Below are 16427 nucleotides of genomic sequence, written 5' to 3'. Positions count from 1 at the left end.
CTTTATGAGGGGCCTGTGCAGTGACGATAAAGGCTGATTCCTGCCCCAGTGTATGCGCTCTGTTTCTGAGCAGTAGCGACAGAAACTAAGGAGGTGGGACCTTAGGGGACTTTTAACTAGCCCCCCAAGGAGCCGCAGTGTGCATAATCGACTTTGTCTGTTTATGCACAAGGCCCTGCATATGCACCCCAGCCCCACCAGCTTGCTACTGTGAAGCGCTCTGGTAAAGGAAATTTTAGGGCAACCCTTACTCCTGGCTGCCCCTCGTGTTTCTTCATACTGGATGTTTGGGGCAGTGTGGTGATCACTTGGTTTGACTTTGGCGCCCCAAGAACCTTCATCTGATTTTTCTTTTTGGTTTTGTAGAGTAGGTGGTCAGGTGTGGGTCATAGCCCAAAATTTGCTCCTCAGGTTTTTCTAGGGAAGGTTTAGGTAATTGTTTAGATTTGGGGTGGGTTTTGCAGAGAAAAGAACTCCCTCAGGGACATTGATTTGGTTACTTGCCTTACAGAAGACCCTATCATCCTTTTTAACCAAGTTTCCTTGGCTCCCTGGACTGGCACATTGATCAGCAGCACCAGATCATATCTCCCTGTTGGCTTCTGTTTGTCCTGCCGAAGAGGAGCCCGTTTTCACGTTTTTTGTTGTTGTTGTCTTACCTCTGCACTGGGCTCTAGGGGTTAGCTGCAGTAAGTCCCTGCAAGCCTGTTAAGATCTGTGCCTTCGATTCCCTATGGTCTTGTGGATCTTGTGGACATAAGCCCCATTGGCTTTCAGAACTAGATGTTTTGAGGGCTGGTCACTGAGATTGAAGCCTTAAAAGTTGACGTCCAGAAGTGGGGGTCCAAATCCTTCGCTTCTCAGAGAGAGAGAGAGGGCGTTCTGCTGCGCTCCCTTCTGGTTGTGGATCACTGTACCCGGGGATGGGGTTTATGGTGAGATTGTCTCTCAGCCTCTCTGACCCATTTCCATGTATGGTTTTTTGTTTCTGTTCCCCCGATGTGCTGGAGTCAGTGAGCTAGTTTCTAGATCTCTTTTCAGAAGGACTTGTTCTGTATGTGACCATAAACGTGGTTGTCTATGGGAGGAGTGGAGTTCAGGATCTTCCTACGTCACCATCTTGAAGCAGAACCACTGTTTTCAGTTTTGACTTTAGCTTTTGTGTTGTTCCCTTTTGTGGTATCATCAGAGCTTCTCTCACCGCTGACCCGCTTTCTTATTCTCTTATCTTCTCCCAGAGAAACAACGCCCTGTTTTCTGCTGCTCTCTCTTAGAGAGATTCTTCTAAACTTTACCAAAACCTGTTGCTGCCCCTGTTTTCTTTCTCAGTATTGAGATTCTGGGCTGACAGTCTCTGCTAATTGAATTTTTCTTTATTTGGTAGAAAAGAAGTGTGAGAGCAAGGACCACATGGTGGTCTCTACCTGAGCCTGTTAGGGTTTTACACTACAACTCCAGGCCTGGACTGACCACATTCTTTAGCTGAACACCTATCAGGATAAAAGTGTTAAGCCTGGACCTCCAATTTATTTGTTAATTGTGTATATATATATATATAGTACCATCCTTAGCTAAAACCCATGGAGCACCACATGTACTGAGGGTGAGAGTCACTGTAACAACAGTGGATGTAAATCCACATTGCAAATCATGGTGCAGATTTTTATTTTATTGGGCCAACTTCTTGTCAGATCTGATTTCTTCACGGAGTATCGGGCAAAGAACATGACAGCTTTGCTGTGTTTTTATGCTTGCATTATCAGTAGTATGTTTAATCTGTGTTTGTTTGCTGGAATTTCATTATACCACCTGTCCATTTCATAAGAGATCATTTGGCTCAAAGAAGATATGATATGTCATAAGCTTACTGAACTGCAGAGCCTCAGTACAAATGAGCAAAGTGAGTGAGGACTCGAGTACAAGGTCTCTCCCTGCATCACATCACAGGGCTTCCAGCTTCCTTTGAGTCTGTCTGTATTTTCCATTTTTTAAAAAATTGAAGTGTACTTGGTATACAATATGGTGCCAGTTTAAGGTGTATGGCATAGTGATGCATTTTTTGTGTATTTTGTTTGCAGATTATATTCCATTATAGGTTATTCCAGGATATTGGGTACAATTCCCTGTGCTGTTCAGTAGATCCTGTTGCTTGCATATTTTCTGTATAGAAGTTTGTATCTGTTAGTCCTTTACTTCTGATTTATCCCTCCCCCCTCCCTCTCCCCTTTGGGAACCATAAATTTGTTTTCTGTGTCTGTGAATCTGTTTCTTTTTTGTATAGTCATTGCATTTTGTTTTTTGGTTTTTTTTTTAGATTATGCATATCATATAGTATTTGTCTTTCTCTGACTTTTTTCACCAAGCATAATATCCTGTAGGTCCATCCATGTTACTGCAAAAGGCAACATTTCATTTGTTCATATGACTGAGTAATATTCCACTGCGGCTCCCCTTCCATAGGACGAAAAGAAACCAGTAGGGAGTTATGGTCTTTACACTGCTGATCACCATGCCAGTCCAGGAAACCAAGAAGATGTGGTGTGTGTGTATATATGTATGTGTGTATATATGTATGTGTGTATACATATGCGTGCTAGGTCGCTTCAGTTGTGTCCGACTCTTTGCAACCCTATGGAGAGTAGCCCACCGGGCTTCTCTGTCCAAGGGGTTCTCCAGGCAAGGATACTGGAGTGGGTTGCCATGCCCTCCTCCAGGGGATCTTCCTGACACAGGCATAGAACCAGCATCTCTCACATCTCCTGATTGGCAGGTGGGTTCTTTACCACTAGCGCCACCTGGGAAGCCTGTGTATACGTGTGTGTGTGTGTGTGTGTGTGTGTGTGTGTTGTGTGAGCCCATATATAAACATATAACATATACACACTCCACATCTTCCTAAGTCAGTTATCTGTTGATAGGCACTTCGGTTGCTCCCACATCTGGACTATTATAAATAATGCTGCTATGAACACTGAGGTGCCTGTATCTTTTTAAGTTAGTTTTCATTTTTTCCACATATATACCCAGGAGTAGAATTGCTGGATCATATGGTAGTTCTATTTTTAGTTTTTTAAAGAACCTCCATAGTGGTTCTTTATAAAGTTCTCCACAGTGATTACACCAATTTACATTTCCACCAACAGTGTAGGAGGGTTCCTCTTTTTCCATATCATCTCCAGGATTTATTATCTATAGACTTTTTGATGACAACCATTCTGACCTGTGTAAGGTGGTGTCTCCTTGTGGTTTTGGTTTGCATTTCACTAATAATTAGCAATGTTGAACATCTTTTCATGTGCCTGTTAGCGATTTGTGTATCTTCTTTGGGAAAATATCTATGTAGGTCCGTTTTTTAGAAAACATTTACTTGCAGCCACGCTGGGTCTTTGTTGCTGCCTGTAGGCTTTCTCTAGTGGTGGTGAGCAGGGCCTGCTTCTCATCGCTGTTCGCAGGCTTCTCACTGCAGCGGCTGCTTTTGCCGCGCAGCCTGGGCTGTGGGTTGTGGGCTTCAGCGGTCCCGGCTCGGGGGCTCTAGAGCTTGGACTTGGTGGTTGTGGTGCGTGGACTTACTTGCTGCACAGCCTGGAGGATTTTCCCGGACCAGGGATCAAACCCACGTCCTTTGCATTGGCAGGTGGATTCTCAACTACTGGACCATCAAGAAAGTTCTCAGGTCCATTTTTTAATTGGATTGTCCTTTTTTCCCCTATTTTTTTGGCCATGCTGCATGTCATACAGGGTCTTAGTTCCCTGACCAGGGATCAAACCCGTGCTCCCTGTAATGAAAGCATTAGTCCCTTGACATTTAACATAAAGTAATTATTGATAAGTATATACTTATTACCATTTTAATCCTTGGTTTCCAGTAATTTTTATAGTTCTTTGTTCATTTCTTTTTGTTTTTCCTTTTGTGGTTTGATGATTTTCTTTTGTAACATGCTTCAGTCTTTATTTTTGGTTTTTGTGAATCTATTATATGTTTTTGATTTGTGGTTATGATGGAGTTCATGTATGTTGACCCATGACTATATCTGCTTGCTTTAAACTGATAGTCATTCAAGTTCAAATACATTTTAAAAGATCTAGTTTTATACTCTCCTCCCTCATGTTTTGTGATTTTGCTGTCCTATTTTACATCTTCATGCTTATCCTTTTACTATTTATTATCGTTATAATTGCTTTTACACTTTCTTGTTTGTTTTTTGATCTAAGTACTGGATTATTTGCGGGGCTTCCCTGATGCCTCAGTGGTAAAGAATCCACTTGCATTGAAGGAGATACAAGAGACTCGGGTTTGATCTCTGGGTCGGAAGATCGCTGGGGGAGGAAATGGCAACCTGCTCCAGTATTCTTGCCTGGGAAATCCCATGGACAGAGGAGCCTGGTGGGCTCCATAGGGTCACAAAGAGTCGGACACGACTGAGCACACACTGGATTATTTAGGTGATCTGCAGTTCTTACTGTAGGTTTGCCTTTCCTATCATGATTTTCCCTTTCCTAGAAATTCTTCTTTTCTAATTAGAGAAGAAACTTCAGTATAGAGTAAGTTTATTATTGCTGAATTCTTTTTAGTTTTTGCTTGTTTGAGAAATTCTTTCTCTCTCCTATTCTAAATGATCATTTTATTGGGTAGAGTATTCTCAGTTCCAAGTTTTCACCTTTCAAGACTTTAAATATATCACTCCACTCCCTTCTGGCCTCCAAAGTTTCTGCAGAGAAATCAGCTGATGGCCTTACTGGAATTCCCTTGTAAATGACTATTTTTCTCTTGTTGCCTTTAGAATTCTCTCTCTAACTTTTGGCATTTTAGTTATGATATGTCTTGTTGTGGTTCTGTTTGGATTCATTTTGTCTGGGACCCTCCAAGCTTCTTGTACCTGGATTCCTGTTTCCTTCTTTAGCTTTGGGAAGTTTTCAGCCACCGTTTTTTCAAATACATTTCAATCTTCTTTCTCTTTTCTCCTTCTTAGAACCCCTATTATACACAAGCTTGCAAGCTTTATATATACCATGTATCTTGTATGTTGCTTTCATTTGCTTTTTAATTTGTTTTTCTATCTTGTGTTCTGATTGGGTGGTTTTCATTATTCTGTCTTCCAGGTTATTTATTCTTTGTCTTTTAGCTGATGGAGGAGCCTGGTGGGCTACAGTCCATGGGGTTGCAAAGAGTCGGACACGACTGAGTGACTTCACTTCACATTGCTCTTAGATTGCTTTTTTTTTTTTTAATCCTGGCAATTGAGTTATCTGTTTTTGATTGGTTCATCTTTACAGTTTCCAGTTCCTTATTACAGTGGCCTGAATTTCTATTAGTAATCGTTATTAATCCAGTTAGCATTTTTACTACCACTGTTTTGAACTGGGGTTGGGTAGACTGGTGAGCTCTGTTTCATTATTTCAGGGAATTTCTCTTGCTTTTTTAATTGGGAGTAGTTCCTCTGCCTTTTCATTTTACTTTATGAGTTTAGGAGAAACATTATCTGTTGTGGTCTTGGAGTATTTTTCCATGGGTGCATCCCTGTATGGATTATGTGTGTCCAGTGTCTTTGGTATGAGGGCTGGCTTGATACGGATGCCAGCCACGTTTTTCCTGAGGTTGTGCTGGCCAGCGTCACCTTGAGGAGGGTTGTGTGCTGGGTGATCTAGAGCCCATGCGGGATGTGAGATGGGACTTCCCCACTGCTCTGTGGCTCTTGCCATGCTTTCAGCAGGGAGGTCTGCTCCCCAGTCTTAAGAGTAGCCTTGTGGGTCAGGCCGAATCAGGCTTTGTTCTCCTTGAGTGCATGCCCTGCTCCAAAGGAGGGGATTACCGAAACACGCGAAGCCCGTGCATTCACAGAGGACCTACACACCTATGTAGGTGCTCTGCTCATATTCAGCCCAGGGTTCTGTCCCTTCCTCGTGTTCATCCCAGATCTAGTGTATGGCTGTGGAGGGGAGAGACTGTGGCTGCAGGAATTGAGATGGTCATATGCTGCCACCAGAAATCTGGCTGCCTCTGTGGCACTTTTCTCCCAGGATGGTCTCCTCCAGAACCAGCACTGAACTGGGGTGAGGAGAGGGTGGGGCATTCTTGCTAGGCTGGGAGGCAAAACGGGGGCAGGCTTCTGGGGGGCCACCCAAGCACATGCTGACAGTGGCCACCACCCCATCCAGATCACATCCCAGGGCCCCCAGTCTGTCTGAGTAGCTGGACTAAGTCTTTTTCCCAGGGGACAGTTCGCCCAGGTCACATGCCGAACTGCGGTGTGGAGTGAGGCCAAGGAGCTCACCCAGCTCAGACTGGGGAGCGCAGCAGGCTGGCAGGCACCAGTGCAGAGCTCTCTCCACTTTGCTGGTTGACAAGCCCGTGCATGCACCGTCCTCACGGATAGGTCTCTGCTTCTGCAGCCCTCTGTCCCAGAGGTCCTCCCGGCAGCCAAGGGGACTTGTCTCCTCCACAAAAGACACTCGGACCCGGATGCCCAGTCTGTGGCTCAGTCTGTTAGCTCCCCACGGTGAGGGTCTCCGAACAGGGATCAAACCCGTGCCCTCTGCAATGGACGTGCAGAGCCCTAACCCCTGGACCAGCAGAGAGTGCCCAAGAACACTTAACTTTTGTAGAGCAGTTACTATATGCCAAACACTGTTCTAAACGTTTTCACACCCCTGACCCCTTTTAATCATCACATCAGCCTGATGAAGCCAGTGCCATTCTTGACTCTAGTTTATGGATCAGAAAATGAAAGCTTGGAGAGGTTAAGTAGCTTTTCTGGGGTCACATAAAGTCAAACTCGGGTCTGCTCAATTCCAGAGCCCAGTTACTCAACCTCCGATCCTCTCCACCTGGGAAGCTTATTGCCCCGACTTGCACGGTCCACCGTGGTAAGAGCACAGACTGCAAGTCAGAAGTCCTCAGCTCAGGCTTCACTGTGCGCTCAGTGACCATGGTCACTGCCCTTGATGGCTTTGGACCCAAGTACTCACATCTATCACGTGAGGGCAGTGGGCCCAAACCGCCGTTCCTCACTGTCTTCCTAGAGTCCTGGTGCCCTTGGCAGCCCCTCTAAGCAGCGCAGTGCCCCCTTTACCTCTTTCATGCATTGGGTCCGCTTGTTTCGTCAGGGGACAGTGTGGGGTTGGGGCGGGGGGAGGAGGAGGTTCCATTGAAAAAATAAATTTTAAAAAGCAATAAAAAAAAGAGCAGTCAACTAACTTTCTGGGTCCTCTGTAGGCCAGGTGTGTTTTGACAGTGGAGACGATTTTTTCTTCCATTTTGAGGAAAGAGAAATGCTCCTGTTTTTTTCATTGAAGATGCTGCTTTCCCACCCGGGGTAGTCACTCAGGCATTGGCACGCTGTGCGCCATAAGGGAATAGCTGACGGCTGCTTGGGCTGATTAATGTGTCACAGTTTTAGGGGATGAGGGTCCGAGGTGAGAGGGCAGTTAGTTTTGGTGCAAATCTGCTTTTTGTCTTGACTGATTTCTGTTGCGGGGTGGTGGAGTGTGGGGTCCCACATGGCCAAGCAATTCTCTGACACCAGCTGGTGTCAGTTCAACTCGGTTCTGAGTCCCTCCTGGAGACATCGTTCGAGTCCACAGGTTGTGGGCTCAGTCCCACCAGACTGCCCCCACACTAGGTGCCAGCTGCAAATCCACACTGTTCAGTTAGTTTGCTAGAGAATCTCACATAACTCAGGGAAACATTTTACTTACTAGGTTATCAGTTTAAAGTTTATATGTGTGCTGTGCTTAGTCATTTCTGATTCTCTGCCACCCTTTGGATGGTAGCCCACCAGTCTCCACTGTCCATGGGATTTTTCAAGCAAGAAGACTGGAGTGGGTTGCCATTTCCTTCTCCAGATTTTCCTGACCCAGGGATCGAACCTGCGTCTTGCGTGTCTCCTGCATTGGTGGGCAGATTCTTCACCCGCTGAGCCATCAGGGAAGCCTGTGTGTACACACACACACATACACACACACACACACACACACACACACACACACACAAGTTTATATAAAGAGTATAACTCAGATGGAAGAGATGAAGAGGGCAAGGTATGGGAAATGGGCCTAGAGCTTCCATAATTGCCGAGCTAGTCACTCTCCAGCATGTGTGTGTGTTCTCAGCTTAGAAGCTCTCCAGACTAGTCCTTTTGGGTTTTTATGGACGCTTCATTACATAGTTGTGATCAATTAAGTCATCAGCCATTGATGACTGAACTCAGCCTCCAGCCCCTTGCCCCTCCCCAGAGCTTGAGGGTGGGACTCAAAAGTTCTAATCCCTCTGATCACATGGATACTGCCAACCAGACTCCATCTTTACATGCTTCCTAGGAATCACCTCATTTAGCCAAACAAAAGAAAAGAGACCTTTATGCTCTCATCAGTTAGGAAATTGCAAGGGTTTTAGGAATTCAGTGACAGAAACAGGGACAGAGATCAAATATGTATTTCTTACAGTATATCACAATCAGTCTTTTTTTCCCCATAGAAAAGCCGATGCTTCAGAGCAGACACTCCTTAGATGGCTCCAAACTTGTGGAGAAGGTTGAGACCGCGCAGCCACTGTGGATCACGCTGGCGCTGCAGAAACAGAAGGGGTTTCGGGAGCAGCAGGCAACTCGGGAAGAGAGGAAGCAGGCCAGGGAGGCCAAACAGGCAGAGAAGCTCTCCAGAGAGCACGTAAGTAGCCTGGTCTTCGGCTTTAACTCTGAGCTTGGCTCGGTCTCTCTTTTATTTTTTAGCATCACAAGGCTCGTGGGGTCTTAGTTCCCTGACCAGGGATTAAACCCAGGCCCTGGCAGTGAAAGTGCCAAGTCCTAACCCCTGGAGAGCCGGGGAACTCCCAAGCTTGGCCTTCTTTTAGTTCACAGGATTTAAAACAACAGTAACGAGAAAAGGCTGGCCAGGAATGGTGGAAAACACTTAGATAGTAGAGCAGTAAATCAGTTGACCACTGTTAAGCCAAAGAGGTATTTTCAGTTAGAAAGTTGATTTGGTTTCCTTATGCTCTTAGGTTAACCTGATTTGGCAGAATCCTCACACACAACAGTTATATGAAAAATGCGAAAATAACTTCATTTTAAGCAATGGGTCGAGAGGACATGAGGAGCCTTGCTCTGTGGCCCTGACTGTACAGTGTGATGGGACTCTTCCGGGAGAGCACGCAGCAGCCCCTCGTTGGGACGTGTGCACCGAGCTGGGGGCCAGGGTTGAGCACACACCGCTCCCTCTGCAGTCTGGCTCCTCCCTTGGGAGCAGAAGATGGGGCCAGCTGATGGAAACCTCCAGGCGGCTTTTCCCTGCACGGTCCGTCCTTCCCTGTCTTTCGGATGAACACGTGCTTCCCCTGACTTTCTGTCCATGCAGGTCAGCGTCACCCCGCAGCCTGGAAGCAGCAGCGTCAGCAGACCTGGCTCCCTGCACAAGCCCGCCGCTCAGCCAGAAGAGAAGAAGCCGGAGACGCCAGTGTCCAGGCTTGAGCGCAGAGAACAGCTCAGAAAGGCCAACACTCTTCCTACATCAGTGACAGGTAGAGAGAACAGGTCCATTTCTATTTAAGTGTACTTAAAGGTTTTTTCCCTTCAAGCATGTTTTATTTCCTCCAGTGTAAAAACTAGCACAGCATTTTAGGCATTTCAGAGCACAAGCTGTCTCACCACCCCATTCATAAACTTTGACATGGATAAATATCACCAGAAACATACCTACTATCAGTGGGGTGATGAACCACATTTAATAGCCAGGTCTTCAGGGATTTGGAGATACCTGTGATTTGTAGTATTTGTCCTTTTCTGTGGTGTAAATACTCCCACCCATGGCTAATTACAGACTACCAATGTGATGGAAATGGCAACCCACTCCAGTATTCATGCCCAGAAAATCCCACGGACCGAGTAGCCTGGGGGGTCCATGGGGTCGCAAAGAGTCGGACATGACTGAGCAACTTCAGCTTCAGCTCAGCTCAATGTGATATCAAGTGGCTTGTTAAGTTCCTGAGCCTTTAACAAGGTGTGATACGAGCCTTCTCCACCTCCACTGCCTGTGGTCCAACAAAGTGAGGTTTTTTGACTTCCTGTAGCAAGGAAGACTGAATACCCCAAGAACCGTCTAAACAAAAGAAGAGACAAGATTATATTAGGATGTGGGGAAAGGGTGAATTTTAGGTAGAATTTAAATAGAGCCAGTGTTTTTTGATAGTCTCAAAGCCAAGTAATTGACATCAAGCCTGCACTGAAAAGCGGATTCAGGAGCCTGTTTGCTTTGACTCCACATACTTAAGACCAGTGTGAGAAAGCTGTGTGCGAAATCCCCTACCTGGAGCTCTGCTCTGGCTGGAAATGGAAACTGCTTCTCTGAATCAGGGTGATCCAAGTGGCTCAGATGCTCCGGGCAAAATTGGGCTGGCCCCTTCTCAGTGATGTGAGTTCAGACAGCTAACTTCTGACCCAGCTGTGACAGAGCACAGCGGTTCTGCTCTAAGTCCCGAATGTTAATGAACAACAGCAGTGTTTATACAAATTCATGACATGTAAGAGACACGGGCAAGTTAAAAAAAAAATCTTTATCCTGTTACTAGGTAAAATGATCTGATAATGTTTATGACCGTTTCCTTATTGCAAGTCACCTGGAGGATGGAGAGTTTGAAAGAGCTTCCTCTCGGGGGCTGTTAGGGTCCCTGTTTTCCCCAGTAGGCAACCCTGTTCCTCAGAGGACACCCACCCTCTAGACCTAAGATTTTTTTATGCCTTAAGAAATACCTGCTAGCTGAGGTCTGGAAATGTAGACAGGTCTCATGAGGAAAGCTATGTTTACTATTTGGTGTGGAGGAAAAACACTTTATATTTGAAAACCACATTGGAACATTTTCTCAAGAACCCTCCAAGGGGCTTACTTCATTTGATCTTATACCTAGGAATTAAGGATTCTAAACATCATATTGATAAGGCTCAAGAGAGAATTCTTTCAGAACGGTGAAAGCTCCAAAGTCAACAACGAGATCAACGTTTGTCTGCCTGATTTCTTAGAGACACCAAAGGGTACATGCAGTTCAGAGTTGGCTCCTCCTTAATAAAGCAAGCCTTCTTCTGAAGTTTTGTGTTTTTAATCAGTATTTCCAGAGTTCTGCATACCTGTAAGGACACTGCCATAGGCACTACATATGACCCAAAGATAAGATGGGAGCCTTCACCATACAAAGCCTCTGAGGTCTGATAAATAGTGATAGGAGACAAAGGAATTTGTTAGACGAGTCTGAGTCGTAAGAGCAGGCAGGATCCATGGGTCTTGGAGGGAGGAGGGACCCAGGGCATGCTGGGTAGAGGAAGTAGCTTTTAACCTTACCAGCTAACGAGTTCAAACTTCAAACTACTGGTTTAATCTTTTTCTTCATCAAATTGACTGGTTGCATGACTTAGAATCACAGAACTTACCTATTATTGCTGTTATTGTGCAGGCATAGCTTCTGTGCACAGAGAAAACTGGGTTTCTAGAAATTCTCTGAAATTAAGATTGACCGCACTGTGATCACTGTAATTCTGTATGCAGCCGTGAGGATCACACAGGTTTTTTCCCCTAATTTCTTCTTGCCAGAGATGCTCAGTGCTTCAGTGGGTTTTGCTTTCTTAATCTTATATTTGTGATAAATCAAAAAAATGTGGCTCTGACTTGTACTCCTTTCTCCTTTTCCTTCAAAATCTAGTGGAGATCTCTGATTCAGCTCCCCCAGCGCCACTGGTGAAAGAAGTCACAAAGAGGTTCTCCAACCCAGATGCTGCCCCCGTGTCAACAGAGCCAGCCTGGCTGGCTTTGGCCAAAAGGAAAGCCAAGGCCTGGAGCGACTGTCCGCAGATTATTAAGTAAAGAGTGACTCTTACCCATTCTTATTGCAGTCATTGGCTCTTCTCTTGCCCTTTTTATTTATTTATTTTTTATATGAGGTAAAGAAAACCAAACTAGGGAAAAGAAGCATGTTTTATAGGCTCTAAAATAATGTTTAGAAACTGAACTGGTGGTGTTCCTTGTAAAGAGTGTATTTGCACAACCCTAGGTCCTGGTGCCTTGAGCTCCTCCTAGTTTTGAAGAAAAAATTCCGTCCGAGGGACCACATGAAGTAAAATCTCTCGACTAAGACCTCACAAGAGCCTGCCACACCCATTCCATGGCCCTTCCACACACACCCCCACACACCATTCAGAACATGTCCTTTTGCCAACCTTTGTAATATTAATAGTTTTCTTGATTCTTTCCTCCAATTTCTTTTCTCTAAACCATTTATTTACCTTGTGCTTGGGGATTTCTACCCTTTTCTAAAGTCACAGTGAAAGGACAAGAATGCCCATTCTCCTGAATGCAGTCACCGGGAACAGCAGGTGAAAAGTCTGGTTTCCAACTCTGTGCCCGTCTCTGCTTCTCAAGGTTTTGCCCCGACCGGAAACTGTAACATAGTGAGTCCATTCACTCTTCTACTGTGTTGTTGAGCTACAGGCCCTGTTACACCAGAACTCTCCTTAGGGACATGTTAACCATTTGGCCCAGCTGGCTCCTAGGGAACATTTTTATTTAAATGTTTAAATAATAAATGATTTTTTTTTTAAACTACAAATTCTCTGTCTCTGAGAATCCCCATTTAGTGTAGTTGTTCTTAACAAGTTCAGACTCTATCCCAGACCTACTCAGAGATTCTGTAAGGATGGGGCCAGATTGTGTATATTCTGGTAAAAATTCTTCAGATAACTTCTGATATATCACAAAGGGTGAGAAGGGTAGGATACACTGCTTCTAGTGCTACCTACTTTTTAAAACTCCGAAGGAGACGCTCACTTCACCCAAAGCAGCAAAAGTGAGACAAGAAAAATAATAAAACAACCTCCAAACCAGCCATTTATTATGGAGTACAAGAGGCTACTGACATTACATGTCTCTGAAAATCTTTGAAGTCGCTAGGGAAAGTTAACAGTAAGACAAGGTTTGAAGCCTTTTGTACTAAGGACCTCCTGTGGGGAATTTCTTTCTTTACCATAGCCAAGTAATTCATATTTAGAGTCAAATGTTCAATAGCATTAAAACATCTCAAGAGTTTTAAGTGGCCTTGTTATTATACACAAGATTTTTTTAAAAGGTGAGGGGGGAGCTTGGCAATTTAAAAGCCACAAATATTCACTTTTATTTCCCTAAATTTGCTTTACATGAAACCCATATATTGCTAGTACATTACATTTCATGATGTTGACATATTCCCTTTTTCTTCGATTCTGACTTCAAAATCTAAATATAGATCCTTTGCTTAGTGCAGCAGGGGAAGAATTACACCCTACAAAAACACATTTTATTAGTCTTAGTATCATTTTCTTTATGTTTATGCAATGACAGTGTGCTGTTATTCTATTATGTACCTTAAAGAAAGGATGAGTGCAAAGATATTTACCATATACAAGGCATTTTCTTTCTGGAAACCATGACAGCCTCGTGGTAGTACCTGGCATGTGTGGTGAAGTGGACAGTTGTACTTTTGCAAGTTGGAGTTACCATATATAGTGGACCTTCAAACTGTTAAGAATCAATGGGACGTTAATTTTCTTAATGGCTGTGAGACGCTATTAATATTCCACTGCACGTTTTCCACACTGTTCATTTCTAAATCAAATATGTAGGCATTTGTTAGCTTCGATGATTTCCTTACAAATATAACACTTTTTTAATATGAATCTTTCCACTTAGAGCCCTAGAATTATAGTGCTACATTAATTCTTCTGCATTGACTTTTTCTTTCACGCTGTCAGCTTTGAATAATAATCACAGTAATGGCAGAGAACAGGCGAAGAAATCAGGTCATTAACAAAGAATGGTAGATAAGTCTGTACTGGCTTACCACTGAGCCCATGCAAAGGAGGAGAAATACCTCAGTTGAAAATTTTCCATCAAAATCTTTAAAAGAAGCGCATACTGAGGAGAAGACAGTCATAGGACTTACTTCCAACAGCTTCTAAAGGCTACATGTTTAATACTTCATGTAAAAATTACTCCAAATTTGCACTAAATACCAATGAAGTGTTATTTTTCTTTAGTTACGTTGCAGTCTTTTCTGATCAACAAACTATGGGGGAAATTCTATAAAGCATATGAGAATTCAAGACTTTTAAAAGAAATGAATGATTGCTAGTTAAATACACAAGCTTTTTTTTTTCTTTTTTAATTTAAACAAACATACACTTCTGGCAAGGTTATAGATGATTAACCTCTGTTCATAAGACTTAAATATACAAAACTAGAGGTTTTTTGTTTACTTTTTTTTCAAGTGCAATTGTTTCTTATACATGTTACTATTAAATTATCATTTTAGCCAGTTATTAGCAAATTATAGTATGTATTGTCTCTTCTTGTGACGTTTAGTTTTAATTGCTTATTTTAAAGCAGAAACATTAGAATTACAAGTGTCTTGCAATATTTTTATCAACAATAAAATGAAGTAGACTTAACAATGAAAATACCTTAGTGTGATTTTAATATTATTTTGAGATTTTGGTTGTATAAAGTTTTAATGTAAATGTCCATTATTGAAGGAAAAAGACCTTTCAATAAAAAATACCCACAAGATCTTTGGCACTGATGGAATTTCCTTTTGAAGTTTTTACTGATTTCAGTGACCATCTACAGAGAGCTTATATTTGCATAGCTTTTGTTAAGAAAGATAAATTTCAAGGCATTTTATAGGGTACCTTATTAATTTTTAATTAGATATTTTTGGAGAAAAATAATGAGTAGGGGACAAATAAAATGGGCTTCCCTGGTGGCTCAGATGGTTAAAAAAAAGAATTTGCCTGCAATGCAGGAGACCCGGGTTTGATCCCTGAGTTGGGAAGATCCCCTGGAGATGGGAATGGCTACCCACTCCAGTATTCTTGCCTGGAGAATTCCATGGACAGAAGAGCCTGGTGGGCTACAGTCCATGGGGTTGCAAAGAGTCAGACACAACTGAGCAACTAACACTTCCACTTTTTCACTTCAATGAGTAGGGGACAAATAAAATGTTTATCTGAATCCTAAATTTGAATTGGTCTGTGTCTCAGGCAAAATGATCTTACAGCCTCTTAAAGTATGGGCCGTGGAACAGCAGCATGGGCGCAAGCTGAGAGCATGTGAGAAACAGCTTAGGGCCCCAGACCAGCCCTACTGGCTCACGGGGCCAGACAAGCGCAAATGGGGTGACGTGAGCAAGGCCTTGCCTTGGGTGCCAGAAAGGTAATCAAGAGCAGTGCCATTTTAATGCAATATTTTTTTTTTAAAGATTAATGGAAATTCCATGATGAACAAGTGTCAAAATTTTAAAGAAATACGGGGTCAGTATTACTCATTTTCCCTTTTGCCTTAGGTCCCAGTGTGGCCCAACCAAGCCCCTCCCTCTCAATTGGACTAGGCGTTTAGCAACAGCCCCAGGTGGTGAATACATCAAAGGTGAAGCAGCGTGGATCTGAAACCTGGCAGAAGTTTTGTTGTTCTCTGGGGCTGACCATGGCCTCAATGCCCTTCCTGTGTTTGGGGAGGTCTCCGTCTTGCGGGTCTTGGCAGAGGGCGGCACTCGCCTCCTACTATGGCTGGAATGCCTGTTGGGTGCTTTCCTCCACTCTGGTGGGCGCGACATGTGTCACCTCAGGTTGGAAGGGACTGAGGATTGGGAGCAACTGGCCAAAAGACGGGGGAACTGTGAGGAAGTCTGGCAGTGATAGCGACCAGTGTCTGGTGTTAGTGGGGTCAGCCATAAAGTAAGCATTTAGTTTCAAGGACAGCAGCTGTCTCTGCCCAAAATGATGATTTTAGGCATTCCTTATTTCTGGCTGTATAGCCCTAGCCCTCTATAATTCTGCAAGAGACTTAATATTCTTTTAAAAGTTCACTCTGGAGGAGACTGACCAACATGGCAGTCAGGTATCTTGAAAGACCCTGAGCTTATCTCCTTTCATAGGCACACCAAAATCCCAACTATTTCCAGAGCAACATTTGATGATTAACCACTGGAACCTACCAAAAGCTCTTACACAACTTAAGCACAATGAACCACAACAAAGTGGATAAATGGTAATATTCGAGATATGGTCAAGTCCTATATCTTTGGAAAGAAGACCCACAAATGGGAGGATAATTATATTGGAAAGGTTCTCCCAAAGGACTATGAGGTCTGAGCCTCACATTGGGGTCCCCAGACCAGGGGTCCTGCACCAGGAAGATAAGCCCCCAGAGTACTTAGCTTCGAAGGTCAGTGAGGTTTACTTTCAGGACTCCCAGAGAGCCAGGGGAAATAAAGAATTCATCTTAAAGGGCACACATAAAATCTCACATGCTCTGGGACTCAGGGCATAAGAGAGAATTTGACAGACGCCTAGGTCAGACCTACCAGCTGATCGTGGAGTCTTTCAGAGGCAGGAGGCAGCTGCAGCTCACCCTGGGGA

The 16427-nt window shown here is 43.8% G+C and overlaps 1 protein-coding gene across 3 annotated transcripts in view; it reads left to right on the top strand.

Annotated features, from left to right (window-relative positions):
* The window catches only part of CRACD (capping protein inhibiting regulator of actin dynamics), a 128514-nt gene extending 116651 nt beyond the window's left edge, over positions 1-11863 (top strand). For all 3 annotated transcript variants that reach the window (XM_061145907.1, XM_061145904.1, XM_061145905.1), the window contains 3 exons: positions 8474-8664; positions 9352-9514; positions 11684-11863. In XM_061145907.1, coding sequence (XP_061001890.1) covers positions 8474-8664; positions 9352-9514; positions 11684-11844 — 515 coding nt within the window. In that variant the 3' untranslated portion in view covers positions 11845-11863. The remainder of the gene's footprint in view (positions 1-8473; positions 8665-9351; positions 9515-11683) is intronic.
* Positions 11864-16427: the final 4564 nt, after the last annotated feature.

This window comes from Dama dama, chromosome 6, assembly GCF_033118175.1.
Source record: "Dama dama isolate Ldn47 chromosome 6, ASM3311817v1, whole genome shotgun sequence".
Classification (NCBI taxonomy): domain Eukaryota; kingdom Metazoa; phylum Chordata; class Mammalia; order Artiodactyla; family Cervidae; genus Dama; species Dama dama.
The sequence above is the reverse complement of the archived record's forward strand: the minus strand, read 5'-3'. Positions and strand labels throughout refer to the sequence as shown.